This window comes from Phoxinus phoxinus (assembly GCF_949152265.1).
Source record: "Phoxinus phoxinus genome assembly, chromosome: 9".
NCBI classification, from domain to species: Eukaryota; Metazoa; Chordata; class Actinopteri; order Cypriniformes; family Leuciscidae; genus Phoxinus; species Phoxinus phoxinus.
Genome location: NC_136884.1, coordinates 38,378,944 through 38,393,641, shown reverse-complemented (window position 1 = coordinate 38,393,641; position 14,698 = coordinate 38,378,944). Strand labels below are relative to the sequence as shown.

Here is a 14,698-nt window from a genome sequence, read left to right as displayed (position 1 = left end):
TTATAGTACTTATATGATTAATCAATATCATCCAATATCCAACAGCAGTCATATCCCCCTGTAACCACTGAAGCTGAGCGGGGCTGAGCTGGTCAGGGTCTGGATGGGAGACTCCTGGGAAGTCCAGGTTGCTGCTGGAAGGTGTTAGTGAGGCCAGCAGGGGGGCGCTCACCCTGTGCAACACCCCAGTGTAGTGACGGGGACAAAAAGCGCCATCCTTCGGAGGAGACGTATTTTTACGTATATTTACCATGTCATACTAAAATAAATAAGGTATAAAGAATAAAAGCCAGACAAGGTTTAGGGCATACAATGTAATATTTATATGATAATATTTTACCATAAGCAAACAATATAAAGTATAAACGATGTAAAAAAACACACACAAAAAAAAACACAACAGGCCAGCTGGGGAACGATCAGCCATGCACGAGTTACGCCAAGTTTTAGGCTACCCCAAACACTGGAGACTGAATTATTCCAGTAGTCATAAACTGACAAAATTCTTCATAATCATGCCCAATGGGCAACTTCAAGGTGATGGCACAAGTGTTTGCTTCTGGGAACATCCGCCGGTTGCCATTCAGGTCCTCATGAAGAAATGTAATTCTAGGATACTCTGTGAATCCAAATGGAGGTATTGCAGATGCCCCAGAAGCAAACACAAGCACATCTTCCAGGGTGATTTCAATTTTTTCTCCACCTTCTACCTCCACTGCTGCATCTCCATCTGTAACATACAAACCAAAGAAACAATAAATAAAAAAAACTAACAATTTAATCATTAACACCTACAGTAGCGACATGACATTTTTACTTCACAACATCTGCATGTAATGTTGTATATTATGAGCATTTACTCTATCAATATTTTGAGAACCAATCAATGTTCAATGTTTAAGAGACAATATTTTTTTGTTGCTGCATATACAAAATTGCAACTTGATAAATGACAGAAATGTGTCTAATAAATATTCACTTTATTTTATAAAAAAAGTTTGAAAAGAGACTGAACAATTAAAAAAGTTAAATCAGACAAGTAAACATTTTTGTTAATCAACCAAATTGGATGGTGGACAATCGCGTTTATTGAAGGTAAAATACAACCATTTTAGTTCTTCCAAATTGAGTGTGCATACAAAAATACATGTCATAATTACACGTCTCTACCAAGTGATTAAATTTCACTACCAATATTTCTAAGCAGAGATTTTTTTTTGACTATATAGATAATTAATCCAGTGACAAATACAAGGTCACTGACTTAATAGTAGGGATGTGCCTGTAGCTCAAATACCATGTTCAGAACAGACAATTATCATTCTACATGATAGGAAAAAATAAAAGATGGGAGGAAAATATACAGTCTTTCCCATTCTCTACAATTATATATTTGGGTAATTATATTGTATATAGTTTGCTCTGTAGAATGCTTTATTCATATTTAAGCTTTGGCGCATAGGAATAGCATAACTTGCAAATATATTCAATAACAAAATAGCAAATTTATAATTATATGAACTCACCTTCAACTTGAATTATCCAGTCCCGCCAGTAGCCAATTGCGACCTCCTCCAAAGCCCTCCTACTGCTTCCTCTTTGAGAGTAGTCAATTTTGAAGAGGTCAAGTAAGGAGGCAGCCAACAAGGTGGGTACTCCACCACAAAACAGTTCCTCCAGAACTGAAGAGTGCACCTCTAGGGCATTTAGGACACCTAACGTCTCCAGTCCTTCTTTCAATAAAGAGTACATATGTTCTCAGATGCAAAACATGAAGGGTTTATTTATTTATATAACTACTAATATGTGTAACTAAAATCAACAGTAGAGTTAAATCAATATTCAGCATGCAAAACAAATTTACACAAAGGTAACAAATCAAAGGAAATATTTGAAACACCTACAGTGCGAATTAATAGTTTTTAACTTTAATTTTCACCGGTCAATACATGTATTCATACTGCATGAGTGATCAAGTAGTTAATCTTACTGTTTTAGGGGCATCTCCATCCGTCCCTCCACATAATATCCTAGGGCTGCCTGGACCAGGTCATCTCTTTCCTGTAGATTTGAAACCCTACACAATGCACCAAGCACGTGAGAACCATGGCCTGGGAGGCAGGCCAAAACAAAGACAAAGACAACGCAACACTGTGAGTAGCGCCTCATCTGGAGACTGGAGCACTGACACCGAATCGTCTTCAACTAGGCGTTTTTTACGCTCCAACACCGGCCCGCACCAAGCATGTGGAGGCTGTTTGATGCCTCCACCATGGCTGTGCGGGGCTCTTCAATGGTCTCTGCCCTTTGGATCTAAAAGTTGAAGTTAGTAAGATAAGAGGTTCTATTAAGATTATAGCCTTTGTTTCTGTCAATGTGAACTGTTCATGGCAATAAAAAAAATACTATTTTACTTTCTTTTAGCGTAACATAGCAGTACTCTGCAATCAGAAATATTGACTGGAAGTAAACTCTGTAATTAGGGACCTATTAAATCTAAGGATCCACTGATGGCAAGTTTGAGAACCCAAGTGCAGTTTTATTTCAATAACAAAATCAAACATAACATGGAACTCCAAACAAAAACATGAACTCACCCAACAGAGGTTACAGCTAACAAAACTTGACAAAAATACATGGCAAACATGAGGGCTTAAATGTTAATGTTATTAAAATGTTATGTTAATAATAAAAAAGCATGTCTAATTAATTGAAATCATGAAACTTATACAATGTACTAACAATTTATTAAACGCTTAAAATGTTTAGGGCCCTATTTTATTTTTACCAAAATCTGTTTTCTGTTTTCTGTTTTAAGTTTTCTGGATTCCATTCTGGATTCCATTTTAATTGTTTAATACAATTTTGATAATCAAAAAGCATGAAATCATAAACATGATTTATTTTTAACAAAAAATAGATTTTTTATTTATTTAATTTTTTTCAAAAATTGTTTGGAATTGTGAAAAAAACATTTTTTTTAAATAAATGTAAAAATATATATTTTTTGTAGCAACAGAATGTAATTTTTTGAAAACAAATTTAATATTACTCACTTTATTCATGCTTTACTTTACATTTATGCAGTGTTGGAGGGATTTAAGTTATTATTCAAATTTTTGTATATATAAATAAATAAATGTTTTACAAATGTTTTTTATTTAAAATTCACTTTAATAAAAGATCCACATTTTTCATTTTCATTCATAGAGATAACATGAACAGTGTACCATTGTTTAATGGAAGATTGCTGCCATCAACTGGAGAACAAATACTTTAAAATTTAAAATAACGTGATATTTCAACTACAGCCAGTAGATGGCTTCAAAAAATTACTCAATGGCACATTTGCCATTTCCTCATGGGTATACATCTTTTCACAAGTTTTTTTTATTTAGATTTATGTTTAAACCTTGTGCAAGTTAAATATAGTGGGTATTAACTTGTTATACTTGTGTGTTTTTTCCCCAGAAATATGTGGCCATAACTAGCAACCCCTCATCAATACCCACTCATCAGACCATAACAAAAAAAATTATAATAAATAAATAAAGCACAATACCAAGAGGGTATTTTGGCCCTGAGGTTGCAGTTTTGATGACATTACAGATTCTACATTCTGCATCAACAAGACCAAAGACAGATTTGTAACTTACCTTGTCCAGTTGATCATGCAGCTCTGTGTCATCAACCTCTGTTATGTCCACTGGGGGGGCAGGGAGCCCTGACAGTTGTGCAAATAGTCGTCTGGACAGCACACGGGGTCCCACCCCACCATGGACAAGGCAGACGGAGAACATCATGCCCAACACCTTGTAAGTTCCCCTGGACAAGCCTAGAACAATTGGCATGAAAAAAAGACAGTTTTTTTTCTGTCTTGCAATTAGGGGTTTTAAAGTTTGTGGAGACTAACTTAAGCTTTGAAATCTCTGAATTGTCCCCCAGTATTAATTAAAAACATGTCCTATAATAGTAAGTTTGAACAGGAGAGAGGCCGCACTATGCATAAATTATATTTTTATTTGCACAAACGCGTTTCGGCGCGTGCCTTCTTCAGTGTGCAACAAGATCACAGTGTAACCAATCTTATATGCCCACACCCATTGACACACCCATATTGACATCAACCAATAAATTTAAAATAATACACAGTCCAATGGTGTCACCAATGTTTCAATTAATCCATTAATGAAAAGCAACGGCTGTTATTCATTATACATATACAGAATGGACATAAGATATACATGCATAGTGTTACATTTACAAGCAACAACTTAGTGACAGATCTTCATTCATCCCATTGGGAATACATGTGTTTAAGCTAAAAATGTACCACGCCTCTCGCTGAAGGAAACAAGAGCACTGCTTCACGGTAGTGTGCTTTCCCAGTACTGGAGGAACAAACGCATACCCAGAGGATTACGTATTATGAAGGTGCCTACATTGGGCCGTGATGATCCGGAGTTTTGTAAGAAATGGTGCGATATTCTAAATAAGTGCTCTCTCGATCTGATGTTGCTAATAGTCGACAATCAAAACAAGAAACTTGCCACAATCAAACAAGAGATTGCCGACTTAGAGGCACAGTTGAAGACAAAATTCACCTCCACCCAGCTTAAAGAACTCCTACAGAAATGTGACGCGCAGATAAGTGCATACAAAACGGAGACGCAACATAAAAAAATGGAGAAATATCGTAGAGACACTATGGATTATCGCAACAACAATGTCTACCCTTGGCTTCGTGAGAACCATGGCCTGGGAGGCAGGCCAAAACAAAGACAAAGACAACGCAACACTGTGAGTAGCGCCTCATCTGGAGACTGGAGCACTGACACCGAATCGTCTTCAACTAGGCGTTTTTTACGCTCCAACACCGGCCCACCCCCAGGTCCTTTCCGAGCGACTCAGGACGGCACCATAAAACGCGGAGGGGGAGGAAGAAGCATAAGAGGACAGAGATAAAGGACAGTGTCATTAACATCTCAACTAAACAGCTAAGTCAAGACCAACTTTCTGTTTTATCCAAAGGTCTTTCATTTGTACCCGTGAAGGGGAATGACCCGTTTGTGACTAAAATAGAAATGTTTAAATTTTTTAGATCTATCCGTCTCAAGGCTTTCTATTCGAAAGGCATTGTAAGACAATACAGTCAACGTACGAACACTCCTTCTGAGGAATCTTCCTCCCTTGTATCTGAAAAGACTATGTTTAAACCTAAGAGCACTTTTCTCCCTCCCATGAACAATTCGTCAGTGGAAACGTTCTGCCGGTTGGTAGAACAAGATGTTTTTTCCTGCTTAAAGCCTGATAATTACTATATTAGACACAACCTTTTGACCTCCGAGAAAGAAGCATTGCATACATTAATGACTGATGATGAGATAGTTATTAAATCTGCAGACAAAGGAGGTTCCATTGTTATTCAGGACAGGGTTGCTTATGTACAAGAAATAGAGCGGCAGCTTGGTCATGTTAACTTCTATGCCCGTTTACATGGTGATCCCACTATGAAGTTTAGTGAAGAGATAAAAACTATACTAAAGAGAGCTGTATCTGACGTAATAATTAATGAAAAAGAATACAAGTTTTTGTTACAGACTAACCCATTAAGACCAGTGATTTATACTTTGCCAAAAATTCATAAAAGGTTGGATAATCCACCTGGCCGTCCAATTGTATCTGGGAATCAATCCGTAACTGAGCCTTTGTCTAAATTTGTTGATCATCATATAAAGGATTTAGTGTATAACTTGCCATCCTTTTTAAAAGACACTACCGACTTTCTGATGAAACTGTCATCTATCGCAGAGGTTAATACAAATGATGTCTTGTGCTCTATGGACGTGACCAGCTTGTATACTAATATCCCGCATGATGCAGGGATAGCGGCTTTATGTTATTATTTACAGTTAAATCAAGTGCCACACACTGAGTTCCTATTATCATTAGCTAATCAAGTTCTAACAAAAAATTATTTCATGTTTCAAAACAAATTCTTTTTACAAACCCAAGGTACTGCCATGGGCTCGCCCATGGCGCCTAATTATGCCAACCTTTTTATGGGTAAATTTGAACAGGATTTTATTTATAACTCGAATCCCTTTAAACAACATCTCAAAGTGTGGTACAGATATATAGATGACATATTCTTTGTGTGGTTGGGCTCAAAAGAAGAACTGATTGAGTTTCACGATTATGTAAATACTAGATTGCCCTCTATCAAATTCACACTGACTCATGATTATAAGGCCCTGCCCTTTTTGGATGTTTTAGTGAGGAAGATAGATAACACGTTACACACTGAAATTTATCGTAAAGAAACGGATCGTAACTCCTTGTTGCACTACCAGAGTTTCCATCCACCCTCTCTCAAACGTAGTCTGCCCTACAGTCAACTGTTGAGAGTGCGCCGTATCTGTAGTGATGACGAGGACTTTGAGCGACAAGCGGGGGAATTATGTCAAAGATTTATCAACAGGGGTTATACATGTAACCTAGTGCGTGATTGTCTAGAGCGTGCGCGCAGTCTTCAGCGCGCCGATTTGATGACCAAACGTACTGATCAGAAAAGTTCTAACAACACTTCAGTTACTTTTGTATCGACTTATGGTCAGATTTCAAATAGTTTAAAGAACATCGTGCAACGCCATTGGCACATTCTCAGTAGCGACCCGTACATAGGGCACACTTTCCAAGATCTGCCGCGTAATTGTTTTAAACGAGCACCCAATCTTAGAGATCGATTAGTGCACTCGCACCTTCCTGCATCTACCCAGTCGCCTTTTCCCTTTAAAATTCCACACGGTAATTTTAAGTGTTGGAACTGTGCGGCATGTAACTTTATGCTCACAGATAATATGTTTACACATCCAAAAACAGGCAGAACATACAAAGTAAAGGGCAGAATCACATGCTTATCTACTTTTATTGTGTATTTATTGACGTGTCCTTGTGGGTTGTTCTATGTGGGAAAAACGAAGCGACAACTAAAAACTCGAATTTTTGAGCACAAATGTGCTATCAGAAAAAATGATGACAAATCATCAGTCGCGAGACATTTTAACTCTGCGGGACATGATGTTAATATGCTCAAATTTATGGGCTTGGAGTTTGTTAATCTGTCCCCAAGAGGGGGAGACCGTGAGAACCGCCTCCTTCAGCGAGAGGCGTGGTACATTTTTAGCTTAAACACATGTATTCCCAATGGGATGAATGAAGATCTGTCACTAAGTTGTTGCTTGTAAATGTAACACTATGCATGTATATCTTATGTCCATTCTGTATATGTATAATGAATAACAGCCGTTGCTTTTCATTAATGGATTAATTGAAACATTGGTGACACCATTGGACTGTGTATTATTTTAAATTTATTGGTTGATGTCAATATGGGTGTGTCAATGGGTGTGGGCATATAAGATTGGTTACACTGTGATCTTGTTGCACACTGAAGAAGGCACGCGCCGAAACGCGTTTGTGCAAATAAAAATATAATTTATGCATAGTGCGGCCTCTCTCCTGTTCAAACTATTCCAATTATTCAGGCCAGCACTCTTATATTTTATTTTAATCACTGAGTGAAGCCCGCTCCTATTTCCATTTACTATAATAGTAAGTTGGAATTACATGTGGTAAAAGGCATAGCATTTTCTTTTATGTTTAGATTGATATAAAGCTATTTACATGAAAACTCTTTTTTTACCAAGCAATTTATTATGCAGTGCACTCCACAATTACATGTACAGGCAATTGCCAGAATGCAGAAATGTAATTTGCCTGTACCACATGTAATTGTGGAGTGTGACAATCACATGTGACGTGATTGTGTAGTATACTTATATATATATATAAAAATACTATATACTAAAAATTATACTTATTAATTACACAACAGATGTACCTACCAAGAGAATCAAGAGCAAGGCTCTTGCAGTTCTGGGGCCCCACAAAGTATTTTGACTCCACGACTGCTTTCATGAGGAGCCTTATAAATTCCCGGTTAGGTCCACCACTATCAACTGAGCCCTCCCCAGTTCCACAAGTATCAACAAACACGACATCCAACCGTTTCAAAGGATTAAAGGCTCGTCTCCTGAAGGTCCTCATAGCACTTTCCAGAACATTGGACCTTACTACATTAACACAATTGGACGTGGGGCCAGGCTCAGCTAGTTCAGCTGCTGATTGTAGACTTAGCAACAATCCCCTCAAGTCATGACTGGAAAACAAAGTAATCACAGCAATGTTATTCAAACTGGCATACATATGCAATTATATGGCTAACTAATTAACTATAATTAATGTTATCAATTACGGCATGTTGTTGGGGGGAAAAAAGGCAATGCAACTGTTCTAACTAAAAGAGGTTTTTTATTTAAAAAAATGACAATAAAAATACTGCATTTTGGGGGGAGCCATCATGTTACATATTATCAGCATCTTAAATACGTAAATCACACTCAGGCTCTCTTGTATTTGTAAACAGGTTGACAGCTATGCACATTTAAATTGGCATCAGGCCAGATATATAGCCATAAGCTTCTACACACACTCAAGCATTTGGCTTCATAAAGCACTATACAGTGAAAATTGGCACTACTAACAAACACATACAATAAGTAGAGAGAGGGCATTCAATTATGGTTATTATTTTAATAATAAAAAATACAAATGTTACCTAGTATCAGTGGCTGTTGTGCTGGTGGATGCAGACATAACATTGTTGGATGTGGAGGCTGGAAAAGGCACAGAGGAAACTGTTGTGGTGGAAGGAACTGCAGCTGTTGCTTCTGCTGAGACGACACCAGCAGGTGTTACATTGTCATAAGACTCCTGTTTAAAGCAAAATGAAAGCATTGGCTTACTGTTAAGTGGTAGTTTAAAACTGTGTGTGAGAGAAAAGGTGATTGAGCAGTGTAGAGAGCTAAATGGATCCCTGTTTTTCATTATTATTCACTATTGCAGCGTTCATTATTTAAAGTGATAATGTAATAAAGTCACCATTATGTGCTTTCTTGAATAACAGCTTAGACTTCAAATTATAGGCCTGTAGACTTGGGCTTCATTTAAGGAACTCATAGTTTCATCAAACTGTAAACGGTATATCAAAATGCACTGTGTAAATTAGAGTGCATTACACAAACACTACTTAAAATTAATGTGACTTCTACTTAGCAATTTCACGTTTGGAAAAAAACTAACAAAAGGCGGACAGACTAATATATTTATTACCCTAAAGTGCTAAACAGAAGTTGAGAAACCATCTTTGAACATTATGAACAGTGCGTGTTTAATCTGTTTTTTTTTGGTGTCAAGCCATATAATTAAAACCAATTCTAATAGAGCTTGTGCTCATCTTGTATTCTTTATCTGAAAGAATTCTCTCTTTTATGTCTACAATGTAAATTATACAAGTTTACAAAGGCATTCCTAAAAGACTTCGACATGTCTAAATCAATTACCAAGTTTATTAGTTAAAGCAATTAAAAGTGTGGGTGTTGGCTATTTTTAATTTAATGTTAAAGGGGTCATGAACTGGCTTTCTAATTTTTTTTATATTGTTGTCTGAGGTCAACTTATGACGTTCGCTTGGTTTTTACATTCAAAAAGACTCAAAATGAATAAGTAATAGTCTATTTTCTACCCTGGTTTTGAGGCTAGCTCCTGAAACGCTCAGTTTTTATGGGCGTGCATTGAAGACTGGGAAGTAAACGCCCACTGCTATGATTGGATAACAGTTTTGCATATTATAATGAGTTCCATGTAATGCGTGAATCGGTGGGTGGGGCTAAACAAGCGGTGTTGAAGTGGGCGTCGATCTTCTTCTGCGGAGCCGGGGTTTGATACCCTGTGACGTCATAGATCCCCACAGTCGTTCGCTGTGCCTGGTGTCAATAAAAGCTTTTATTGGACTAACAAGGAAGTTTTCAGTTCTCAAATTTATAGGATATTCTTATAGTATGATGACCTCTTAAATGTCAAAAGCTCAAGAAAATTTGTATTTCTCAGTTCATCACCCCTTTAAGTAATCACAGTTTGCAGTCCAAAAAGAAACAAATGTAGAAATTACCTCTTCAGCTCCAACCCATTGAACAAAAAAGGTAGTTGATTGGGTGATGTAGTCTGCAATACTACCAGTTGATGAAGTTGTTATGGCCAAATCTGGATTATGTGATCTCAGGCAGAGGAATTCAGTTGCAGACCCTACAGCTCCTGCATAGCATATAAGATTCTAGGAAAGGGGGACAAGAAGCAATTGAAAACTTGTGTAAATCATAAAACTCACAACAATACAGATGCATATATATCTGGCTGGTACGTCTTCTTTTCTTCTTACTTGTATGTTGTTTTGCAGCTGAAAATCTCTGCGTGTTCGAGAGCCATTAGGGTAATGGAATTGGAAAGTGATTCCACCCTCTGAAGGGAAACTTGCAGCTAGTTCCCTCCTCTCACTGATGACCTATGTAACGACAGTCTTTTATTAATTACAGTACTTCAGTGAAATTCTTTATATACAAAACAAATACAAGCCTACTTTCTTGTTTTAATGTGATGGCACATTAGAAAATAATTTTCAATTAATCAATTAAATGCATACTCTGTTATCACTGCTCAAGCCAAAACAACATCATCTTTTTAATTGTAGCCTCAACTATCATGGTATTTGTATTTACAGATATTGACCATTTATTGCTGTCATAATTGCCTTGATCACAGCAGTGATTAATTATGTTCAGCAAAGCAAACATTATGTCTCTTTGAGTAGGTTTATTCATTTTGAACAGCAATGTTGCTTGATGGACCACCCTTAAGAAGAGATTAACGCATTGTAGGCTTTGGCATTTTTGTAACCTTTTGACCATAGGAAGAACATAAGAAATTACACTGACTGCATCCTTTTAGGTTACTATCCTACTTTCTATTATATGGTTATTTTATTTTGTCTACATTTTTCTCTCCATTTTAAATCCCCGTGAACAAGAATTTGCAACCGACTTGAATTCAGTGTTGTGATGTATTTCCATGTGAAACGGAATATTGAATAGAGGGCAGGATTTATTTTTGCCACACCTACTCTCCATCCCTCGCTCATAGCAGACAGTTCGAGGGGATTGGTTAGGTGTATACAAACTGATGTCATCAGGGAAGGAACTCAATTCCAGAGTGGAAGCAAATGTTCTGATTTTAATTAAAGACTACCACAACAAATAAAAATTTTTTTCCATGTATACATTTTTATTTCATAACAACTTTAAGAAATACTGTTTAAACATGGATCACAGTTTATTATCTGAACTTGCCTGTAGTCGTCTCTCTTCTAGTCTTTCCCTTCTTCTCTCATTTTCCAGCTGTAAAATACATGTCATTACTGTAGTTAAATAACTATGCCCAGGAACTTCTATTGTGTTTTTTTTGGAACTGAAATTACCTTCTGTTGGTCCAAGAGCAATGATTCTTCATAAGCTGAATCTTGCTCTTGAATGAGTCGCCTCCTTTCCTCTATACTCTCCTGTTAAGCAGTTATAGAATTTGTACAAATCCAACATGGTGGCAAAGAAACTGACAACCAACTGCATAATACAACCATTTAAAGGCACAGAATTTGACTATAATTAACAACATATTTAAACTGACTCTCAGTGTGTTATTGAATAACTTGTTATAGGTTAGTGCTTCACCAATCTATTCTATCCATAGAAAGGTATAGAAATATAGTTGGAGATTATAGTTATATATTGAAGTGAAGTGAAATACATATTGCTAGCAAGATTATCTGCAGGGTTACAATGCTATGCTTACCATTTCATGACCAGAATGATGGCCTTGTGGCAATTCGTCCCTTTCAATGATGACCTTCACATGAACAGGCAGACAAACAGAAATAAAAAACTGTAATGACTCCGTTAAAAACATAGGTCAGGAAAAAGCATTTGGTATGGTAAAGCCAGGGACACACCAAGTCAACTACCTTAGGTGAGATGTACAAAAAGAGAATATAGTTAATAGATAAGTCAAGTCAAGTCATCTTCATTTATATAGCACTTTTAACAATATAGATTGTTTCAAAGCTGCTTTACAGTGATAATAGGAAATTAAAGTAACAGAGTGTTTAGGCTTTACAGCAGCTCTTGAATAAAGTTATTGTCCAGATAAATCAAGTTTTTGATTCATTCATATCTGTTTTAAAAAACATTAGTTATTACTGTATAATACTCTATGATGTAGTTGCAAAATTCACAAAGTACTTTGGTTCACACATTTAATATATATAAAACGTACAGGTATAATGTCTTCCTCCTCCTCAGGATCCACCTGCACATTTTCTAGTTCTTCCTCCTCCTCAGACGCAATGTCACCAACCTTAAGTGGAATATACATCAACATAGAGAAGAAAGTATTTGCTCTCACATCATGATATCCGTTAAAGGCACAAAAATGGCTTACTGATGTATTTGAAGAGACGCTGTCCTCAGACAATTCCAGGGGCTCCTATTTAACAAAGACAACATGTTTTTTAGAAATAAAAGTATCTGTGGTAGCCATATAGCACAACATTTCTTATACCGGTACAGAGGCTGTCTATTTATTTCATATTACCCTTCATTTGCATCGCCTTGAGCAGATGATCTTTAAAAAAGAAGCAAAAATTTGTTATTTGGTATTAAGTTAAAAAAAAACACTGATTCTGCCCATACATAAAATGTAGCAGCCTTGATCTAGTAAGCTAATTAAATGTTGTTACTACAGTAAGTGTTGAATAGGCAACTTTACTCTGGTGAAACAATAGCAGTTATACACACCTGTTGCTGCATACATTTACATGCTCTTCAAGCCTATGCAAAGGCACCTCAGAGCAACAAATATTGCACCTTTCCATTACAACATTCTGAAAACACAGAACAGATGAAATTTCAAAAAATTATATTTGTACAAAAAAAAAAAAAAAAAAACTGAAAATTACATTATTAGCTTTAAGTTGTGATGTTGTTATACAAAGTGATTCATTATTTCACTAAATAAAATAAACTTTATTATAGTTACCTCTGCAGTATCTTCCTGACGTACAAGAGGAATGCTGTTTTGAATTGGTACAATATAAGCAACCGCTTTATTTAGGCCACTTTCCAGTCTAAGATATGGGATACTGTACCCTTCTGGTGGCATTGGTATGTCAACCAATTGACGACCCCTGGCTGTACGCATTATTTTAAATGGGCCTGCTCTCTTTAATGCAGGGAACACCTCTCCAATTGTTCTGGTGAAATCGGCAAAGGATCCGTTCATATCCTCAAATCTAACTTTTTTTTTCCAAGCCCACTTAATTTTAAAATGCTGTTTGCCTCTGGTGTGGGCACAGTATTGCATGATGGATTTGACATGCAATAAAATTCATGCTCCCATGCAGAAGGGCCTAACCTTTGACGGGCTCTTGAGGACCTTATATTTACATAAGGTTGAAAGAGCCTACTAAGGGCTGGCCCAGTGCGCATGTTTACAGGTGTGGTAGTTTGTAAAAGAGATGGTGATTGGAGGAGAGCGGATGCTGTATGCAGAGAAGAGGGGCTGAAGAGAGAGTTTGAAGTTTGAAGAGCTGAAGGGTTTGAAGAGCAGGACATGGGAGATGAGGATGATGTTAAACATCTGGTTGTTGCTGGGGTGGAAGTCAATGGTTGTGCAGTAGATGGCACTTGAGACAAAGATGTAGTAGAGGGAGGGTTTAGCAGCAAACTATTGGCCATTTCTAGGAACCTAGCTGCTTGTTGCAATCGTGTGTTACTGCTGAAATGGGGAAAAAATATACAAATAGAAAATATCGTGAAAATTGTAAAAGGTACAGTATGGAATAAAATCACATGTACAGGACAGTCATTACCTTAAATTGTGTTAATTTTTAAAACCAACAAGCTCATGAAAAAAGTATCTATACAGAGTCAGCAGACCTCTTTAAGGCACAAATTTGAAAATGTAAAAAATTGGATGGAAAGTGAGGGGGGGTTCGCGGTTTATCACTTTATAACGTTTATGGTTTCAATATTTCATTCGAGCAAATAAACCACACGATCGATCAAAACACTAAGCAGAAAAGGCCTCGTCTAGTGCTGCTGAGATGCAGTATGTCACCTAACTTTACAATGTGTGACGACAAGTGACGTTAAATATCGCAAGCACAGTATTTTGGCACGGCATTGTGATTTTATAGTTGATAACATGCAATAAAAATGATTTCCTATCAGTGATTCATTGTCCTATTGAAAAGTAATGAATATGTTCCAACTCTGAATAAACGTTAATGCCTTATTTAACCACGAACAAAAATGAGATAGGCTATAGATTTTGTTAAACCAAACTAAAAGAAAGGACGTTAGCCTAAGTATCTGTACAGTCAAAATGCTGTTGTTCATTAATGATTATGTTACCAATTATTAAATAACAATTTGTTTTTTTTTTTACAATGAAGTGACAAAAAGTAGGCTATCATCTAGCAACACATTAACAGTTTAATTGATTATATCTCAATAGCTACAAAATAGCCGCAACAATAGCCTATTAGTGATATGAATTAAAAGTCAAATACCTTGAATCTTCAGCTGACATTCTTGTGCTTCTTGAGGTCTGCCTGCCAGATTTAAACCGCGCGGGAACACGAAGCGTCGCAATTGGCGGGCTTTATGGAGATGACCTTAAAAGAACATTC

At 36.7% G+C, this 14,698-nt stretch overlaps 1 protein-coding gene across 1 annotated transcript; it reads right to left on the bottom strand.

Moving 5' to 3' along the window:
• Nucleotides 1-313: 313 nt before the first annotated feature.
• On the bottom strand, nucleotides 314-12,381 carry LOC307004566 (G2/M phase-specific E3 ubiquitin-protein ligase-like; the record flags this gene model as incomplete). Its single annotated transcript, XM_079623882.1, has 10 exons — nucleotides 314-730; nucleotides 1,527-1,741; nucleotides 1,991-2,096; nucleotides 2,247-2,313; nucleotides 3,657-3,835; nucleotides 7,908-8,221; nucleotides 8,681-8,835; nucleotides 11,432-11,512; nucleotides 11,803-11,856; nucleotides 12,283-12,381. 10 exons carry the CDS (start codon nucleotides 12,379-12,381, stop codon nucleotides 447-449), a joined length of 1,554 nt encoding a protein of 517 aa, XP_079480008.1. The 3' UTR covers nucleotides 314-446.
• Nucleotides 12,382-14,698: the final 2,317 nt, after the last annotated feature.